The sequence below is a fragment of the Oratosquilla oratoria genome, chromosome 17, assembly GCF_046742065.1.
Source record: "Oratosquilla oratoria isolate Oo_2021 chromosome 17, ASM4674206v1, whole genome shotgun sequence".
NCBI classification, from domain to species: Eukaryota; Metazoa; Arthropoda; class Malacostraca; order Stomatopoda; family Squillidae; genus Oratosquilla; species Oratosquilla oratoria.
In genome coordinates this window covers 11,258,263-11,279,272 of record NC_134793.1, presented here as the reverse complement: position 1 = coordinate 11,279,272, position 21,010 = coordinate 11,258,263, and the positions used below count along the sequence as shown (strand labels likewise).

The 21,010-nt window shown below is 38.0% G+C and overlaps 2 protein-coding genes across 6 annotated transcripts in view; both read left to right on the top strand.

Moving 5' to 3' along the window:
* Window positions 1-5,585, top strand: part of LOC143034409 (uncharacterized) — a 34,851-nt gene extending 29,266 nt beyond the window's left edge. For 2 of the 4 annotated variants that reach the window (XM_076200414.1, XM_076200416.1), the window contains exon 2: window positions 3,225-5,585. In XM_076200414.1, the coding sequence (XP_076056529.1) occupies window positions 3,225-3,731 (507 nt within the window). In that variant the 3' untranslated portion in view covers window positions 3,732-5,585. Of the gene's footprint in view, window positions 1-119; window positions 918-967; window positions 2,262-3,224 lie in introns of those variants that run through there. The other 2 variants (XM_076200415.1, XM_076200417.1) reach the window with 2 other exon arrangements.
* Window positions 5,586-9,144: 3,559 nt separating this feature from the next.
* LOC143034408 (protein GVQW3-like) lies at window positions 9,145-14,676 on the top strand. Of its 2 annotated transcripts, none has more exons than XM_076200411.1 (2): window positions 9,145-9,603; window positions 13,720-14,674. In XM_076200411.1, exons 1-2 carry the CDS (start codon window positions 9,223-9,225, stop codon window positions 14,104-14,106), a joined length of 768 nt encoding a protein of 255 aa, XP_076056526.1. In that variant the 5' UTR covers window positions 9,145-9,222; the 3' UTR covers window positions 14,107-14,674. The 2 variants fall into 2 exon arrangements, with proteins under 2 accessions (XP_076056526.1, XP_076056528.1); XM_076200413.1 differs by lacking the exon at window positions 9,145-9,603 and adding an exon at window positions 10,330-11,423 and having other exon boundaries at window positions 13,720-14,676.
* Window positions 14,677-21,010: the final 6,334 nt, after the last annotated feature.

Sequence of the window (21,010 nt, the reverse complement as noted above, 5' to 3'; positions counted from 1 at the left end):
CTGACCAAAATGGGATTTATTATATGAACGTGATTTTTGACGGGTCGTGGCAAAAACGTGGGCATACAAGCAAGCTGGGAGTCGGGGCTGTGATAGAAGCCGAAACGGGGTGTGTTCTTGATTATGAGACAATTAGTAAACTCTGCGAACAGTGTATAAAGAAAGAAATAGTATGAAACATGGAAAAATAAGCAAAGAACAGTATGATAAGTGGCTGTCTGATCATAAGAGTGCGTGCCTGAAAAATTATGTAGGTAGTTCTGGTGGGATGGAAGCTGCAGCAGCCGTGACACTGTTCAGTAGAAGTTTAGATAGAAATATTAGATAGTACACTGTTTTCATATCAGATGGTGATAGTTCAGCCTATAATGCTGTCTGTGCAATGATGGAAAAGGACCATATGACGGTGTAAATGTGGAGAAAGGAGAATGTATCAATCACGTAGGAAAAAGATTAGGCACAGCACTGAGAAAAATACGTGATCAAGTTGTGGCAGAAAGAAAAAAAAAAAGGGAAAAATAAGACGAGTGAAAGAGATGGGAGGTAAAGGGAAGCTCACTGATGTGGTAATAATGAAATTGCAAAAATATTACAGTGCAGCAATTAGGCGACACGTTGGAGGGAGTGTAGAGGGTATGAGAAGGGACATATTAGCGTCATTCCTGCACTGTTCTTCCTCAGACAGTAACGCACAACAATTATGCCCTCAATCAAAAGACAGTTATTGTTTCTATCAAAGAGCAATTGCAAATGACCAGCCCATTCCATCCCACAAAACTATGAAAGTGAGCTTCGTATTACCAAGTGAACTACGTCAGAGAGTGTTGGGTGAATATAAGAGGCTGACCTCAGACAAATTGTTATCTGCGTGCCTTCTGGGAAAAACCCAGAATGATTCTGGAATTCGCTGTTCAAAGGTCAGATCATTAGTGTCACTTTCCCTTGTAAAGACCGATGCAAAAAAATTGGATAATGTTATTCCTTCCTGTATATCATTTGTGTACAGGTTCTTACTCCCTTCAGTTTCATCTTCAAGGTCAGGGATGTTAGTTGCGTTCTTCAGTTTAACCTTGACATACCTCTGAAATTTCTAAAGATTTGTTTTTGCTTCTTGCACTACACAGTTTTCTATCTTATTATTATTATTACATAGCAATTTCTTAATTTTATTTTGTTGCCTTGCATATTCCTTGTTTGTTACAATCCCGAGTTTCCATGTATCTTTGTCAGCATCTGTGTTTCTTTCTTATAGCTTCTATAGTAATTTTGTCTAAATTGGATTTGTCTTTCATCACTGAAAGTTCAGAGAATACTTTAGTTGGTATGTGTCTTGTCCCTGTTTCTTTAATTTTCTCCTTGAATAGCAGCCACTGATTTTCTAGGCCATCTGCTTCCCTAATCTAGTGTACCCAATCTCCTGACAGATCCTTCATGGCAGAGTAGTTACCTTTATCATGTAGGTACATTCTACGAGTATTTCGATATCGTTCAGTGTAGCAGTTATAGTTAATTTTGAACATACTGTGATCCCTCTTGCCCAATGGTGCCATAATCTCAACAGTGTATACCAAATCTTCTTCATTTATAATTACAAGATCCAACAAGCTTGGTATATCTGTTCCTCTGACAGTATTCTATATAATTCCACCATCTACATCTGATCAAATTTGGCAAAAACAGTTGTTTGTCTTTATTCCATTGCGTCGTCTGCTATTTGAAACAACCCGCCCATGCGCTTCGGAAACGTTCGGGGGAATTCCGCGTTCGTGATGTCACAGTTGCCAAACAATATTGCTATTCTGGGAGTGCATTGTATCGCTTTTGCATTTTGCCATTGTCAGTCGTGTGTCGTCTCTTGAGTGTCTCAATTTAATTTTTTATTTTATTGTCACAAAATTGTGATAATAATGGTGTACTGCGTTGCCGTAGGCTGCAACAATGGTAGTGGAAGTGGGAAGAGTTTCTTTCAATTTCCTACGGAGCCAGGCCGACGATCGGAATGGATAAGAAAGGTGAACAGAGCAGGCAAAAGACCGGGCAAACTGTGGGAGCCTTCGAAGTTTTCAAAACTTTGCTCTGACCACTTCGAAGAGGAATGCTTCGAAATGAATCTAGCGTTATCGATTGGATTTATGGAGAAGACCAGGAGACACCTAAAACCTGATGCCGTGCCCTCAATTTTTGCAGCCACTACAAAGCATTCCACGCCGAAACCAAAAAAGAAAAGTAGGAGGTCAGCGTTTGATAAACGCAGGCTTGAGGTACCGTAGGCAGTTTACTTTTTCTGAATCCATGTTTAAATCTTGTCATCTTAGGTTTCACTTCCACTATTGCTATTATATCTGGGTTTTCTTAGGGCATTTTTTATTCTTAAACTTGAGTTCTTCCATTTTGTTTACCAATGAGTCTACATGTGTATGCCAGTTATCCTATGTCTGATACTCGAAGATTTTGTTCTTAGGTTTGGTGCTTCCTGATTTGTTTTTATCCACATGTGTCCTGGAGGTCCTTGTAGTCTGTATAAAAGATTTCCTGATGTATCATTGCTTTCCTGTTCTCTGGCCTGCTCCACCAGCTGCTTCAGTTCAGTTCTCTGGGCAGGAGACAGTTCTTGTTGCATATAGATTTTTCTATTTCTTAAGCCATTCTCAAATTTCTTAATACCTTGATTTTTGTTCACAGACTTTCAAAACCAACAAGTAATGGACATGGTTTTGTCTGTGGTAGTTTCATTTTTATTCTTTCCCAAGGTGAATGCTGTTAGTATATAGTCATTTTTAATGTTCATCTGCATACTGATGCAACATATTTCCTCTACAAATTTACAAAATAATTTTCTAATGTGATATCACATAGGTGTACTTCTAAACAATTTTTTTTTTTTCAGCTTATTCTTCATATCAGATAGATTTCTAGCATGATAAGGGTCTCACAATCATGGACTCCTCATCACTTTAAACATTAAAGATCAGTTGTGCCTGACATTTCCCAACATTTTTGGTTACTATTCCTTGAACACTGTTTGAAACTAACCTTGTCATGTCATCTTTTGTTTTCACCTTCAAAATTAGCAACATTACCACCAAGGGAGAATCAGGTGTTGACAATAAGCATATCACTCATTACCAGCCATCAGTGGATTGTTTACTACTTAGTAGCCCAATAATTTGCCAACACCATATACATTTGCTTCATGTTTTAAACTTATTGTATTTGTATTACAGGATGAGGCAGGGGTCAGCAGAGCAGGAGCAGATGGTGTCATTGGTTTGGGTGACTGTGAACCACAAGTGTATGTCGATGTGGCTGAGGATCCTGAAGACTCAATAAGAGGAAAACATGCCATGAGTGATACTGAGGAGCACAGTGCCAGTGATAGGAGGAAATATATCAAAATTGAGGATGATACTGATGTAAAGATTGATATTTCCAAGGAACACATATATGTTGAAACTAATGAAGAGTTCATTCTGCCCAACAGGAATGAACCCATGGACACCAATTTTTATATTAAACAAGAACCAGATGACAGTGGTAGAGTTAAACAAGAACCAGATGACAGTGGTAGAGTTAAACAAGAACCAGATGACAGTGGTAGAGTTAAACAAGAACCAGATGACAGTGGTAGAGTTAAACAAGAACCAGATGACAGTGGTAGAGTTAAACAAGAACCAGATGACAGTGGTAGATTGTATATTAAACAAGAACCAGGTGACAGTGGTACAGTGTGAGTCCTTATTTAGTGGGACTAACTGAATAAACATTGATGACAGGTACTTGCACATGGTCTTTTTGGACAGATACCTGTGAGGACCATCTCCCCTCTGCTTGTCTCCAAAGCCTCCACCTGGCAGTGTAGCTCTTTTTATTTCTCAAGAAACAAGGAGCCAGCAACTGCTTGTCAAGACTAGAGACAGAAGTAGCCTCATGCACAGTACAAACAATAGAACAACCTACCTTCTATCCACCTTTGTAATCCTTTGTAAGATCTATGGAGTGGCTTGAGGACTGTTGTTGGCTACCTTGGGTTATGGTAAAGGACTCCCAAGTAACAGTGAGTGAATGACTGTCAGAATAAATCTCATTTATTGAATTGTACCTAGTTGTAGTATACAGGAAAGGAGCGATGCTTGTTGGGTCGTATCTCCTGTTGTCCAATTTATCATATCTAATCATATGTACTTACCTTTGTTAAGGATGAATGAGAGTTTCATGTTAAAAGAGAACATGGTTGTATAGTTATGATGCTAAGGATAAAATATAATTTTGCTAGTGTTTTTTATTTTAATTCACCCTCATAATATTGTCATTTTGTACATTGATTTATTTTATTAAATGTATCCAAGGCAGAAAAAAAGACGTATATAAAAGATCTATAAAGAAATCACTGCCCATCAGTGAAAAAAATAAAATCACATTAATCTGTTTGCCACCCTTTACCCTTTCCAAACACCTTTCACTTCCTTCTAAGACATCTATTCTTTTCCTAGTTGTGTCAAACACCTATGTTTGGCCTTTTACCTTGTTTCACTTCGCCCTCTTTTTACATGATACTACCAGTATTATTATGCATCTTAGTTATTTCTTAACCCACTCTGCTCTTCTTCAGTTACTCTCTGTACCTCTCCTAACCCTCTCCATCAGTTCATGGGGTTGAGGTTTATACCTTTTGTGAATCCTGTTTTGAAATCTCTTGGCCTTTGATCTTGGAATGGGCTGAAGGAAAACCAAATGTGTCTCCACCTCATGATGCATTGTCTTCAACTTAAACCTGGGAGCTTATGTTGAAAGAATTCTCTGCCAATACCTGAGAACCTATTATAATTCAATATATTAAACTAAATATTGACTGGCCTATTTTCTACCAAAACATAGTCATGCAGTGTAAACAGCATCATGAATTGGGGGCATACAACAGGGAGCACACTGCCTTGCTGGTGCTAGTCTCCAGTCCCTCTGAGCAAGCTCCCATTCAGCCATCTTTCCCATTCCAAACAACTCTTGACATGTTCAATCAACTTGCCCTAGCCATGAATTCTGTAGCTGTCCCCGTCATCTCCTCCATTAAGGGCTGTCTTTTGTAGAGACAACTCCAGCTGTTGTATTTCAGCTATTGTGGCTTCTGAAACACCACTATTGCATCTGGGTGATTAGCAATCACTAATTCACATGCTAATTGATTATGACATGGGTAGTGTCACTGTAATTGGCAACACACTTAATGTGTGTACACACCTTACCTTCCCTGTCATTGTTAGTGCACATTGCTCCACAACAAAACAATGGAAAACTTCAAACCTTTTGCAGTAATGCAGCAGTGGCTGCTATACCCTGTTCCCAACCCATCATTGCCCAACCTAATGCACCAGCAATAGTAAGGGAAATTGTGAAGTTGATAGACAGGGGTGAGATGAAAAGCAATGCAGGCAAAGGATTTGAGATTAATGAGTCAATCATGTGAGATGATAACTAGAACTGTGAGCACATCAGGGCCCATGTGTATCTTGCCTACCCAGAAGCAGAACTGTAGAAGACATATGGACCGCTGAAGAATATTTATAGTGGTTTTTCACTGTATATATGAAGAGATGATGACAAAATTCATAGAATTCATAGAAACCCTTAGGTATCCAAGATCAATTGTACTCATTACATAGGTGAAGGATATAAGCAAAATTGAAATATTACTATGATGTTATCTGGAGAGGGTAGCAATACGAAAGCTTGTGGTGGACACACGCAAAAATAAGGATGCTGCCAAAAATATTTATGAAACTGGTACGAAAATAGGCGTTGCAGCCCTCAAGATTCCCTACACTGTAAGGGTTGGTGGAAAAGTTCCTCTTGTTATGAACCTAAAAATGTGAACATGTTAGATGAGGCTGCAAATGGCACCAGGAAGTGAATATCCTAAACACTACTATTTTTTTTTTTCCACTGTGGAAGACCTGTAGGAGAAGATGGGGCACAGTGGGACAACACTGATTCTACAGGTATCTGGCAACTTTGTATATGGTAATTCCTATCAGGAAACAAATCTCCCAGTAACTCTTCTGACGTTATAGATGGATGTCATGATTCTGCAGACAATTTTTTTTTTTTTTTTTTTTTTCTTTTTTGGCTGTAGGTATGGAAGTGTCTCTATGTCACGTGTATTCAGCATCTTGAAGATGTGTCTGTTGGCTATATACAACAATTCTGTGTTTACAATATGAAATCCTTGTATAGCCATGTGCTTCCATGATTGTTGACAAAAGTTTCATTTACGTGAATAAGTGCGCTTGGGGCACTGTGGGCCAGTCTCACTAATTACCGATCAAACCCAAACAAGGACGGTTTTTCCTCAAATGCACAATTCTATATAAAAGATTAGCATGTGGTTGCATTAGTTGATCAATTTTCTTTAAAATGTATGATTTTCATGTAATTTGATCAAAGAGAAGTTACTTTTTAGCCTCTACAAAATTAGCTTACCGACCACAGCTACGGATACCATCCGTCTCACTAATTACCGACCAAAAGTGACCAAACCCCAATAAGGACGGTTTTTCGTCAAGTGCACAATTTTATATAAAAATTAGCATATGGTTGCATTGACATATTTTCTTTAAAATGTGTGACTGTCATGTCATTTGATCGAAGAGAAGTTGCATTTTTAGCCTCTGCAATATTACCGACACACAGCTACGAATACCGTCCAGCCAGCCATCTATGATCACTGGTGGTATGGATCAAACTACACTCTATCAAGTTACCTATTATTGTGTTATTAGAGTAATAGATTGCATATATTTGAATTATTTAAACTATTTTCTTTAAAAATGTGAGTTTCATGTAATTTGACCAAAGAGAAATTATGTTTTTAGCTTCTACAGCTACGAATACCGTAAAAAATCATATAGTTGCATTATTTGAACTATTCTCTTTGATCAAATTACATGAAAATCACATATCTAATAGAAAAGTTCAAATAATGCAACCATATGCTATCTTTTTTTTACATAAAATTGTGCATTTGAGCAAAAACAGTCCTTGGTCAGTAAATTCGTAGCTGTGGTCAGTAATTTTGCAGAGGCTAAAAACGTAACTTCTCTTTGATCAAATTACATGAAAATCACACATTTTAAAGAAAATAGTTCAAATAATGCAACCATATGCTATCTTTTTTACGGTACAGTATTCGTAGCTGTGGTCGGTCATTTTGCAGAAGCTAAAAACATAATTTCTCTTTGATCACATTTGATCACACATTTTAAAGAAAATAATTAAAATAATTCAACTATATGCAATCAATTATGGTTACACTAATAACACAATAGTAAGAAACTTAATAGAGTGTAGTTTGCTCCATACCACCAGTGATCATAGATCTGGACGGTATTCGTAGTTGTGGTCGGTAATTTTGCAGAGGCTAAAAATGTAACTTCTTTTTGATCAAATTACAGGAAAATCACACATTTTAAAGAAAAATGTCAAATAATGCAACCATAAACTAATTTTCTATATAAAATTGTGCATTTCAGCTATGGTCGGTCATTTTGCAGAGGCTAAAAAATAAGTTCTCTTAGATCAAATACATGAAAATCATACATTTTAAAGAAAATAGTTTAAATAATTCAACTATATGTAATCTATTACATTAATAACATACTAGTAAGAAACTTAATAGAGTATAGTTTGATCCATACCACAAGTGATCGTAAATGGCGGGCTGGACGGTATTCATAGCTGTGGTCGGTAATTTTGCAGAGGCTAAAAACGTAACTTCTCTTTGATCAAATGCCATGAAAATCACACATTTTAAAGAAAATATGTCAAATAATGCAACCATATGCTAATTTTTATATAAAATTGTACATTTGAGGAAAAACCATCCTTGTTCGAGTTTGGTCGCTTTTGGTCGGTAATTAGTGAGACGGACTGTATTCGTAGCTGTGGTCAGTAATTTTGGAATGGCTAAAAAGTAACTTCTCTTTGATCAAATTACATGAAAATCACACATTTTTAAGAAAATAGGTCAACTAATGCAACCATATGCTAATTTTTATATAAAATTGTGCATTTGAGTAAAAATCGTCCTTGTTCGGGTTTAGTCGGTAATTAGTGAGACTCATGTGGGACAGCTACAATGACCCATAGGAAAAAAGTTCATCATATTAGTTCTTATTTTACGCACTAGTAACAGTACCATTTATATATTATATTTCATGGACCATAGCTGTTTATTAATACATAGTAATTTGTAGCTGATTTATAAATTAGCACATGCATAGTCATTTCTATTTCTTGCTACCAGCTATGATACATCATAACTACAGTTTACTAAGTTTATATGATCATTTTCCCATATTTTAGGTCCACATGGTTCGGAATAGAAAAGGGAAAACCACAATAGCAAAATATTCTGCTGAAACAATGGAACAAGCTGCATGTAGCCATTGTCATGAGTGAATCAAGCATCAGAAAAGCTGCTGAGATGCATAATGTAGAACGGAACACATTGCATAGATATGTGCAAAGGGCAAAAATGCGCCTGAAGGTGAAACTGCCAAACTACATCCAAACTATGCATGTCGCAGAGTATTTTCAAATGAAGAAGAAGAGATTTATGAAAAGAGACACTTCACTGAGTACACGAATTCCTGAGAGTTACAGCCTTTCAAGATCTACTGTATTCAACAAACATAATACACGAACACTTTAGTTTATGCAAAGCAGAGAGGTCTACAATCGACACCCTTCTTTCGTTGATGGATCACGTACATTTGATTTAGATGAAACTTTAACCCACGACTGGGCTCAAGCCGAGAAAGGTAATAGCAGAGAAGGGAGAGTTTGTGACACGTAGGCTCTATACTCCTGAGTCTAAACACTGACAAAGATGTAAACGACGGGCGTGCAAACTTAGGAAGGGCCGACATAAAAAATATGCAGACGAGGTCTGTTAGAAAAGTATCCGACTTTATTTTTTATTCTATTTATTTGTTTACTTATTCTATTGATTATTTTGATTTATCTATTTATTATTATTATTATTTATTTATTTTTTTATTTTTTCAAAAATCTGATGGATTTGAATCAAGCGCGCTTGCAAGAGACAACCTTGAACCTTCGTGCGCATGCGTGATTTTTTTCCTGCCTGTCGATAGCGTCAGTTGCTGGCAAGCAGCATTTGCGTGAGGTAGTGTGTAGTGCTCTCGGCGGTTTTTCATTGCAAGGAAAATGACGGAACGACTGGAGCAGCGCTACTGCATCAAATTTTGCCAGAAACTGGGCGACAGCCAGGTGGAAACCATTCGGAAGATTCAGACGGCTTTCGGTGACGATGCTATGGGCATCACACAGATTAAGGAGTGGTACAACCGGTTTAAAGACGGCCGCACAACGGTGGAGAGCGAGCCACGCTCCGGTCGGCCATCAACATGCCGAAATGACCAGGTCATTGCCAAAGTGAACGCTGTGGTGATGCGGGACCGTCGTGTGACTATCCGAGAAATTGCGGAAGAGGTGGGCATCAGCACTTTTTCGGCACATTCCATTGTGACCGAAGATTTGGCCATGAAGAGAGTGGCGGCGAAATTCGTGCCGAAGCTGCTGAAGAATGTGAGAATACTCAGTATTTGCTAGTCCTCTAAACATATGCATCAGACTCTCTGGGTTTTTGTTCAGTTGTGCACATGGACGCGATATAGCAATAGAAAATTAAATATCAATTTTGTAAATTATAATACATGAACGCAATGTGCGATTTTCTTGGCGGAAATAAAAATAAAAAATACCTTGCTACAAGCATATATACTAACGAACGAAGTCGTTAGCATAGGACCGGGATGCCATCTTGTCGTTTGTGAAGTGTCTGCCCGGTCCAGTTGGGCCCTGGTGCACCCTTGCTACATCTGCCAATACTTCACGAAATTTATATTCTTGAAGGAATGCTAAGGAGTTGAAACAATGCATCCCTTCAAGCTATGAAAAACCTATATACCCCGCAATCAGAGAGTGATTGAACAGGCCGCCAACATCCGTAAAGACGACGACGATCTGGATGACTTTAAATTGCAGTTACTGATTTACTAATTACACGTTAGGTTAGGTTAAAGGAATTTATCAACCTTTCATTTCTTCGACGTCGGCTTTTATCATAAACAAAGCGTACCATTCGTCCGGCGCGACATCGTTAGCTAAAAAATCTGTTTTAGCAACTTTTTTTTTCCGCCAAGAAAATTGCAAATTACGTTCATACATTATAATTTACAAAATTAATGATTAATTTTCTATTGCCATAGCGAGTCCAGGTGCACAACTGAACATTCACCATCAATTATTTAGTGGCCCATAGTGAATCATGGAAAAGTATTATATGTCCTTTGCATAGATATCATTTTTTACATCCATTATGACCCCTCTACCCGTTCCATGTGCAAGGTCTTGGGTTAGCAATTCATACCCTTGTATTTGGATTTCAGCTTTAACCAATTTAAGTCTTGTCATCATAGGTTTCACTTTTACTATTGCTATTATGTCTGGTTTTCTAAGGGCATTTGTTATTCTTAGCTTCAGTTCTTCCATTTTGTTTATCAATGAGTCGACATCTGTAAGAGTTTGTGCACATGAGTTATCCTATGTCTGATATTCAATAATCTTGTTAGGTTTGGTGTTCTCCTGTTTATTTATTTATTTCTAATCCACATGTGTCCTGGAGATCCTCGTACTCTCTATAGAAAATTTTCTGATGTATCATTGGTTTCCCGTTCTTTGGCCTGCTCCACCAGATGCCTCAGTTCAGTTCTCTGGGCAGGAGACAGGTCTTGTCTTAGACTTTCAAAACCAACAAGTAATTAACATGGTTTTGTCTGTGTTGCAGTTTCATTTTTATTCTTCCTTTCCAAGTGGAATGCTGTTAGTATATTGTCATCGCTAATGTTCATCTGCATACTGGCGCATCACATTTCCACTGCAAATTTACACTGCAATTTTAAGCTAATCTGCGCAATAGTAATCAAACGGCAGCCATTTTGGTGACTTGCAGCCTGTTTAAGCGTGCCAACTTTATATGCAAGATGGGACGTAAAGGTGCTTTGAGACAAGCTGAGAAGTCTAAAATTGTCCAAAGTATTCATAATAAGATATATACCTTAGAAATAGCCAAAGAATTGGACCGTGATCATCGTACAATTAAAAAATTTGTTACTAACCCTGAGCTTTGCAACGGACGTTCTGACAAAGGAAAAATTCATAAGAAAGCACTTGTGTCGCGTCGAGCCATGAGTAGGATCGAGAGAGAAGTCCACTGTAACCCTCTTGAAACTAGCAAAAAAGTTTTTGAAAACGCTGGCGTTCCTGATGTGCCCAAATCAACTCGATGCCGTATCCTGAGGACGGTTGCAAAATGTGGAAAGCCAGAGGTTCGCCCTCCATTAAAGGTAGGGTTGCCAACTGTCCTTTATTTCAAAGGACAGTCCTTTATTCAGCTCTATTTGTCCGTGTCCTTTATTGAAATTTGCAATGACACTATTTGTCCTTTATTTTGAAATCGTTTGATGGTAGTTCAATTTTCTGCTCTCAAAATGTGATGGTTGCAAAAGCGTTTACTTCTTGTAAGAGTGCAGACTCTGTCAACTCTGCATTCTGCACAATACCAAATGCAGAGAGCAACAGACTGCAGACCAGGGTGTTAAATTAGACTCATTTTATGTATAACTCAATTTTCCGTTAAAAAAAGGCACTCATTTTGGGAAAACCAGAAAATAGTAAACTTGTTACTAAATATACCACTACCAAGAAAAAAGAAAAGAAAAACATTAGAGAAAGAAAGGAGGTGCCATTGGACATTTGGAAAGGCAATACTTCCGCCTATCAACTGAACTTGTTAAGAACCAAAACAAATATGGTGTATTATACAACAATGTAATGATGAGACCTTTCACAAAATTGAGCCGTAATTTGTTATAAACACCAGAAGAATAGTGAAATCTATGAGAAAACTTGTAATAGTAGTGCCAATATTTCATGTTATTAACAGATATTTGGAAAAACAGAATGCCATTGGACATTTGGAAAGGCAATACTTCCGCCTATCAACTGAACTTGTTAAGAACCAAAACAAATATGGTGTATTATACAACAATGTAATGATGAGACCTTTCACAAAATTGAAAGAATAGTGAAATCTATGAGAAAACTTGTAATAGTAGTGCCAATATTTCATGTTATTAACAGATATTTGGAAAAACAGAATACATTTCGATGAAATTCAACATTTGGCAAATTATCAAACCCTTCTTAGGCCATTCATTTCCCAAAGTTTCAGAAATTTGTAGAAGTAGTAGACCATTAAAAGCTAGAAGAAAAGCATAAAGATGGATGAACTTTTTGATGAAGTAGTATTAATTCAAAGACACTTCAACAATATCAAAAGCTCTGGACTCTTCATAAGCTCAAAAACAACAACCAGAAAGTGATATTTTATTTTTAAATCTATGGACTTTAAATGTATCAATGTTTTCAAAATAGTTTCTTTTGTACTACTGTATAAATTCCTGGAACATCATCTTATTGTGAGACTTTTTAGTTTAATGTTATTTAAATGGCAATACGATAGGAACTGATGCTCTGTTGAATTAAGAATGAGCTTCTCATACATTTTAACATAAAAGATAGTTGTTTGGAATTTGTACAAATTTTCTGAAGGCAGCAAAAAGCCAGGGCAAATATAGTTTTAAAGATTAGAATCCTTTGATCAAGGTAAAATAAATGTCTTCTCATTCTTGTTTTTATATTTTCATTTAGGTAAGAGAAATGTACTTTTGAACTGCATTTAATATTGGCATCTATTATGATCTATAGCCACTTAAATAAATATCAAAAAAGTTTTTATGTCCTTTATTGTAGCTTAACAGAGTTGGCAACCCTAGAGTCACAGATGGAGTGAAAATGACCAACAAACTCTATATTGACTTCATTAAGGAACACCTTGAACCCTGGCACAAGAAGAAGAATTTGTCATTCTGGAAAAAGATGGTATTCATGCATGATAATGCACCGTCTCATGCCACAAGCATTACCACTGAATATTTGGAGAGTATTTTTGCCAGACATGGGAAAATAATGCAATGGCCAGCCTGTTCTCCAGATTTAAATCCCATCGAAAATCTGTGGAGCATCTTGAAAAGGAAGATTTACTCTGGAGGAAGGCAGTACACCTCCAAGGATGACCTCTGGAATGCCGTTATGACTGCTGCCAAGGAAATTTCATCAGATGAAATCGAAAGTTTGACATCTTCAATGGACCAAAGTTTTTTTTCTCTTGTTAATAAAAATGTCAATTACATACAATATTGATTGTACTATGAAACCATATTGAACATGTTTGCTCTGTATTATTGTTGTTCTCAGATTACATATTCCTAAAATAATCAATGTTTTAATTTTCCGTCACCACTTCACCATATTTGACACTTTAACAATGATTTGCATATAAAGTTGGCACGCTTAAACAAGCTGCAAGTCACCAAAATGGCTGCCATTTAATTACTATTGCGCAGATTAGCTTAAAATTTTAGATCATCGCATGTGTTAGTGTTGCCATATAACATGCCAAATTTCACTAATTTTTATTAAAAACTATCGGAGTTAGGACATAAAAATCTATTTGCATATAATTCTGGCATGCAGTGTACATTTGCTTCATATTTCTAACATATTGTATTTGTATTACAGGATGAGGCAGGGGTCAGCAGAGCAGGAGCAGATGGTGTCATTGGTTTGGGTGACTGTGAACCACAAGTGTATGTCGATGTGGCTGAGGATCCTGAAGACTCAATAAGAGGAAAACATGCCATGAGTGATACTGAGGAGCACAGTGCCAGTGATAGGAAGAAATTGATCAAAATTGAGGATGATACTGATGTAAAGATTGATATTTCCCAGGAACACATACATGTTGAAACTAATGAAGAGGGCATTTTGCACAATAGGAATGAACCCATGGACACCAATTTTTATATTAAACAAGAACCAGATGACAGTGGTAGAGTTAAACAAGCACCAGATGACACTGGTAGAGTGTATATTAAACAAGAACCAGGTGACAATGGTAGAGTGTGAATGAGTCCTTATTTAGTGGGACTAACTGAATAAACATTGATGACAGGAACTTGCACATGGTCTTTTTGGACAGATACCTGTGAGGACCATCTCCCCTCTGCTTGTCTCCAAAGCCTCCACCTGGCAGTGTAGCTCTTTTTATTCCTCAAGAAACAAGGAGCCAGCAACTGCTTGTCAAGATTAGAGACAGAAGTAGCCTCATGCACAGTACAAACAATAGAACAACTTACCTTCTATCCACCTTTGTAATCCTTTGTAAGATCTATGGAGTGGTTTGAGGACTGTTGTTGGCTACCTTGGGTCCACAGGTTATGGTACAAGACTCCCAAATAACAATAAGTGAATGACTGTCAGAATAAATTTTCATTTATTGAATTGTACCTAATTGTAGTATATGGGACAGGAGCAATGCTTGTTGGATCCTATCTCCTGTTATCCAATTTATCATATCTAATCATATGTACTTACCTTTGTTAAGGATGAATGAGAGTTTCATGTTAAAAGAGAACATGGTTGTATAGTTATGATGCTAAGGATAAAATATAATTTTGCTAGTGTTTTTCTTTGTTTTTTTAGTTCACCCTCATAATATTGTCATTTTGTACATTGATTTGATTAAATATATCCAAGGCAGAAAAAAATAAACATTATGAAGCAGGTATGAATATACTGGCCATCAGTGAAAAAAATAATAAAATAATTTTAATCTGTTTGCCACCCTTTACACCTTTCCTCTTAATACTTTTCACTTCCTTCTAAAACATCTTTTTATTCTTTTCCAAGTTATGTCAAAAACCTCCCAAGTGCTCTTCTGTTGGCCTTTCACCTTGTTTCACTTCACCCTCTTTTACATGATACTACCAGTATTATTATGCATCTTCATTTCTTCTCAACCCACACTGAGAGTTAGTGACGCGTAGGCTCTATATTCTCTACCATTCTTAACACTGTCAATGATGGGCGTGCAAACTTATGAATGGCCGACATAAGAATATACAGTATGTGTGTGTGTGTATATATATATATATATATACACACACACACAAGGGAAAGGTGGGTAAAGTGGCCAGTGCGGGAAAACTGGCCATTTCATTTTTCTCCACTGCATAGAGCCGTGCGAAACAGTCGCAGCTGATGCTGTCAGTATTACAAAGGATTGTTTACGTATGTTTACGTTTTTCGGATGTCTGATTTTAGGTAAGTGGTACCATACATACATACCAAGGCTTGTTCCCCCTTTCAAGGGAGGTAGCCAAAAAGAAAAAGGCATAAAATCATTCCCACCTATTCCATCCGTAAATACACTCCACTCCCCTCCACCCTCCCTCTTATCTTGGCACCACTGCCCTGGGTCAGAGGCACTGTTGATGTGCTGTGACTTGCGACACTGCCTCTAACCCAGGGCAGTGGACAAGGTGCAGGGATAACCCGTCATCCAGGAGGTGCTAAGATAAGAGGGAGGGTGGAGGGGAGTGTATTTAGGGATGGAATGGGTGGGAATAATTTTATGCCTTTTTCTTTTCGGCTACCTTCTTTGAAAGGGGGAAAAAGCCTTGGTATATCCATATGTATGCATGGTACAAATTGTTGATTATAGCTAAATAATAAGTAGTGTTATAATTATTTGCTCTTGTGCTGTTCGATGGTTTGAAAATGCTAAGTTGTGTAGGTCAAGGTCTAAATATACAGGTCAGACCGTTTACATTCTTCTGCGCAGCTTCTGACGTCATTTGGCTGAGTCCATTTTCTCTTTGTGATACACTAAAGAAAACTGTGAAACGCCAAGGAAGACAGGAACTATAATATTTTATATATTATATATATTATATATCATATATATTATATATTCATATATATAGACAGGAACTATAATATTTTATATATATTTATATATATATTTTATATAATATTTGTCAGAATATAACTAATTGCGTGGAGCGATGCGAGCGAAGGCGACGTCATTTTCGAACGACGGACCAGCTTCAACTGACAGCTATAGGACCCGCTAACCCCACTTTGAACAGCCAGGTGACGTTCACGGGCCCGCTGCGCCAACTCCCTCGAAATTCGGTCGGAAGTGGTTAGACCTTATATTCTTAGATCTTGGTGTAGGTGTGAGTGGACCAGAGTTTTCGTAATAGCGTCATTCCGGGCAAAGTGGCCACAACACAGACTGCCAGATGGCCACTTTGCCCGACAACATTTTTTTATTTACAACACATAATAAAATGTTACTCAACTCATTTTTAGCAACTGATATTACAACATTATACTATGTAACAGTGAAATAGCATTTATGTAAATGTGATTTCATGTTTCTAATCATTTGAAAATACATATACTTACAGTTGAATGTGAGTTAAATTAAGCCTATAGACCTAATAATATTTTTACAGTGCAAAATCGAATTACACCCATTTTCCATTGTTGCAGGACACCAAAATGCCCTACAAATACGTCAGAAAATCAATACAACAGTCCTGGGATGTGGAGGCGATGCAACATGCTATAGAAGCTGTAAGAAGAGACAAGATGCCATATGCTATGCAGCAAAACAGTTCAATGTTTCAAGAAACACCCTCAAAAAGAGAGTTCTGAAGAAAAATCATGATGCAATTGAAGATAAGAAAATTCTAGGTAAATAAAGAAAAATGTGTACTGACCAACAGGAAATGGAATTTTGTTAGCATTTATTTGACATGGAACGACGATTCTCTGGTATTTCCTTCAATGATTTACGCTACTTGGCGTGTTCTCTAGAAAAAAAATATTCCTCACCCAATTAACAGAGAGATGGCAGGCAAGGATTGGGTAGCTTCGTTTAGAAAGAGGCATCCTAACCTAACTCTGAGAAAACCAGAAGCTACTACCATGGCAACATCACAAGGTTTTAATAAACATTATGTAATTTTTTTTTAACATTCTTAAAACAGTGCAAGACAACCACTTCCATCCTCCTCATAGGATGTACAATGTCGATGAGAACGGCCTTCTGACTGTTCAAACTCATAACTCCAAAGTATTCTCTTTGAAAGGAAGAAGGTAGGTTGGGGCAATAACTTCTGCAGAGAAAGGCTTACTCTCGACATTTGCAGTCTACATGTCTGCTGGGGGCACTTTTATTCCTCCATTTGTTATATTCCCAAGAAAAAAATGAAGGCAGAGCTTACAGATGGAGCTCCCCCTGGTTGTGAGTTTGCCTGCAATCCCAGTGGCTGGATGAAAACAGATATATTTTTGCAATGGTTTGACCATTTTTTGAAATATGCCAAGCCTTCAGCAGAAGATCCAGCTCTTCTAATTTTGGATGGTCATGCCAGCCACACTAAGAACATGGTGTTTATTGAAAAGGCCAGGGAAAATCACACAACAGTGGTATGTTTGCCTCCCCACTGTAGCCATAAGCTGCAACCACTAGATGTGTCTTTTATAGCTCCCTTCAAGGTTTATATTCAAACTTGTGAGAAGTTCCTCTGCAACAACCCTGGAAGGACCATAACACAGTTCCAATTTAGTAGACTTCTTGCAGAGGCATTTTTGCGCGCAGCTGTTCCTGCTACAGCTCTCAATGGGTTTCGCAAGAGCGGAATCCTTCCCTTTGGAGCCTGGTGTGTTTTCTGATGTTGATGTTGTAGCTGCAGAAGTGTCTGACATTCTGATGAACCCTCAGAACAATGATCTCATTGTTGCTGAAGACGAAGCAGACTGTGAAAATGAACAAATTTCAACAGAAGAGGAAGAAGTGGCTGGACCTAGTGGCGGAGCTTTGGCTGAAGAGGTGGCAGTGGATGGGCTCAGTGGCAGAGCTGTGGCTGGACCCAGTGGCGGAGCTTTGGCTGTAGAGGTGGCAGTGGCTGGACCCAGTGGCGGGGCTGTGGCTGAAGTGGTGGCAGTGGCGGGGCTGAGTTTTTCATTAACCTATGCGGGTAAAGTGGCCACACTCTGGCCACTTTACCCGACCTAGATGGGCAAAGTGGCCACTTTATAGTTTTTTTTAAGTAACATGTACACCGAAACAAATATAAACATGAAAAATACAATAGCCATTGAAACTTCAGATGTTGAATTTACTATTGGTATGTTTTATATCATATTGTTGGTTAAAACGTTCACAAAATTCATTAAACCTTTAGAGTGGCCACTTTACCCATCCTTCCACCCCATATATATATATATATATATACATATATATATATATATATATATATATATATATATATATATATATATACATATATATATATGTATATACATATACATATATATATATATATATATATGTATATATATATATATACGCACACACAGACAAGGTGAGGGCGACACAGAAAAACAGGAACTTTTGAAATGCGTAGTGGCAGCCATGTACAGTTGGCAGCACTGCGGAACAGGAGCCTTGAACAGTAAACACTAAACAGACACACTCCATCTAGTAATCATGGAGCAGTGGAACGGTGAACATCGTGCTTACGCCATAAAAATGTTTTACAAAAACAATGATAGTTTGGAAGGGGCGCAAAGGGAGTTTCGACGTTTTTTCAGCCTAGGACGTCATGGTCGGGTTCCCTCGAAACAGGAGATAAAAACTTGGATTGAACACTTTGAAGAGACTGGATCTGCTCTTAGTAATAAAGAAACCGACTGGACGACCGAGAGATGCTCGTACTTCACAGAATATCGAAGCTGTACGCGTTTTAATCTTACGGAGCCCATAAATGTGAGAACCTTTGGTAAAATTTTAAAGTGCACACCTCAGCGATATAACAATAGAAAATTAATTTTGTAAATTATAATACATCAACATAATATACGTTTTTCTTGGCGGGAATTAATAACATAAAAGTTGCTAAAACAGATTTATGGTATTATTGTAGTTGTGCACACCTACGCGATATAGAATTAGAAAATTAAATATTAACTTTGTAAATTATAATACATGAACGTAATATGAGATTTTCTTGGCGGAAAAAAAAAAATCTACAAGCAAATTTACTAACGAACGAAGCCGCTAGGATACGGTACGGACGCCATGCCAGTCCAGTCACTATCAGATGATAGCTTTCACGTTGTGGTCCGGGTGTTCTCCAACTCCAGGTGACGTTAATAAGCGCTGTTACAAAAGCAATAGGGCTTCCTTGGACTTTATGAGAGAATTCAGGGTTCTGCTATCGTCTGTTAATTGCTCGAGGTACAATAATATTCAGGCCGTCAACATCCGTGACGACGACGACCAGGATGATGTTTAGAATTTCAGTTACCGAATTAGTTAATACAGGTTAGGTTACGCAGTTTAGGCAAGGTAGGTTAGGTTAGAATATACTAATTTATCATCCTTTCATTTCGACCTCTGCATCTATCAAAACAAACTTGGCAAATCATTCAGCTGCCGCGACTTCGTTCGTTAGTAAAAGTCGCGGTGGGAGAATGATACACCATGTTTGTGTTGATAGATGCCGAGATCGAAGAATGAAATTATGACAAATTCGTCTATTCTAACCTACCTAACTTATGTAACTTAATCGGTATTTAGTAATGCGGTACCAATAATTCTAAAGATCATCCGGGTCGTTGTCGTCGTCACGGATGCTGACGACCTGATTAATTATTCGATCGGACTGTGGGAAATAGAGTTGCTGCATACCTTGAAGGAAGCCCTATTGCCTATGTAACAGCGCTTATTAACGTCACCTGGAGTTGGAGAATAGCCGGTGCACAATGTGGACTGGACAGACAACATGGCGTCTCGATGCTATGCTCGCTGTTTCGTTCGGTAGTATATTTCCTTTCAACAAGGTTTTTTGTTATTGATTTTTGTCATGAAAAAATTATATTACTTTGCTGTGTTTACTTATTAATACAGGGTGGGGCAAATCAAATGCCCGAGTTTTGAAAGGCGCGCGAAACGGCTGTGGTGGTGATAGTAAGATGTGTGTGGTCTCGTTGTGACCACCAAACCCCGCCGTTTTCAGTAGCAGCCATGCCTTGGGTGAACATCGCAGCTTTGCAGTACGCACGTATCTCGAAAATGGCCGTTCTGTCGTCGCCACCCAGCGCGCCTTCCGCCTGCACTTCAACATTCCACGTCATGGTCCCATCCCTGATGGCAAGCTAATCAGGCGTTGGGTTGAAGCATTGGAAGATACTGGTTCCACAAGAAGATCTAGGGGTAGTGGAAGACCAAAAACTGAGGAACACCGGAAAATGTGGCCTTAGTTAAAACAGCTGTCAAACAGTCACCAAGACGCTCTGCCTGGAAGCATTCACTTGCATTGGCCATGTCTAACCGATCTTTAAGGCGGATATTGCGTTACGATTTATCGTTCCATCCATACAAAATAATGATTGTTCAAGAATTAAAGCTCATTGACTTTGAAAATCGCAGGAATTGCTGCCAGGAAATGTTGAACCACATCCCCGAACCGTCAACTTTTTTCAGCAGTGGCGAGGCCCACTTCCACCTTTCTAGAAGCGTGAATAAGCAAAATTGTCGCTATTGGTTATGCTGTTATTGGGTGCAAACCATTAGGCCCCTATATCCAGTTCCTCGTTGATCGTTTTTCTGGTGACATTGAGAGTTGCTTCAAAATTAAACTTGACATTTTGTGTGTCCCAGTACTTGTCCAGACGACATTCAAAGGAAGCTTTAGTAGGAGCATGTACAACATGGGTAGGCAGGCTGTTCCAGGCGTCCATAATCCTATATGTAAAATATTTCTTTCCCAACATATTTTTGGCTCTCCTCTTGTACAGCTTGTAACCATGTCCCCTTGTTACTTGTTCCCTAGTCATCAAAAGTGGTGTTGCTTCTTATTCATATTTGCCATGCATCATCTTATATGCCTCTATCATATTTCTCTTAGCTCTTCTATAAACTAATGATGGTAAATCTATTTTTTTCAGTCTT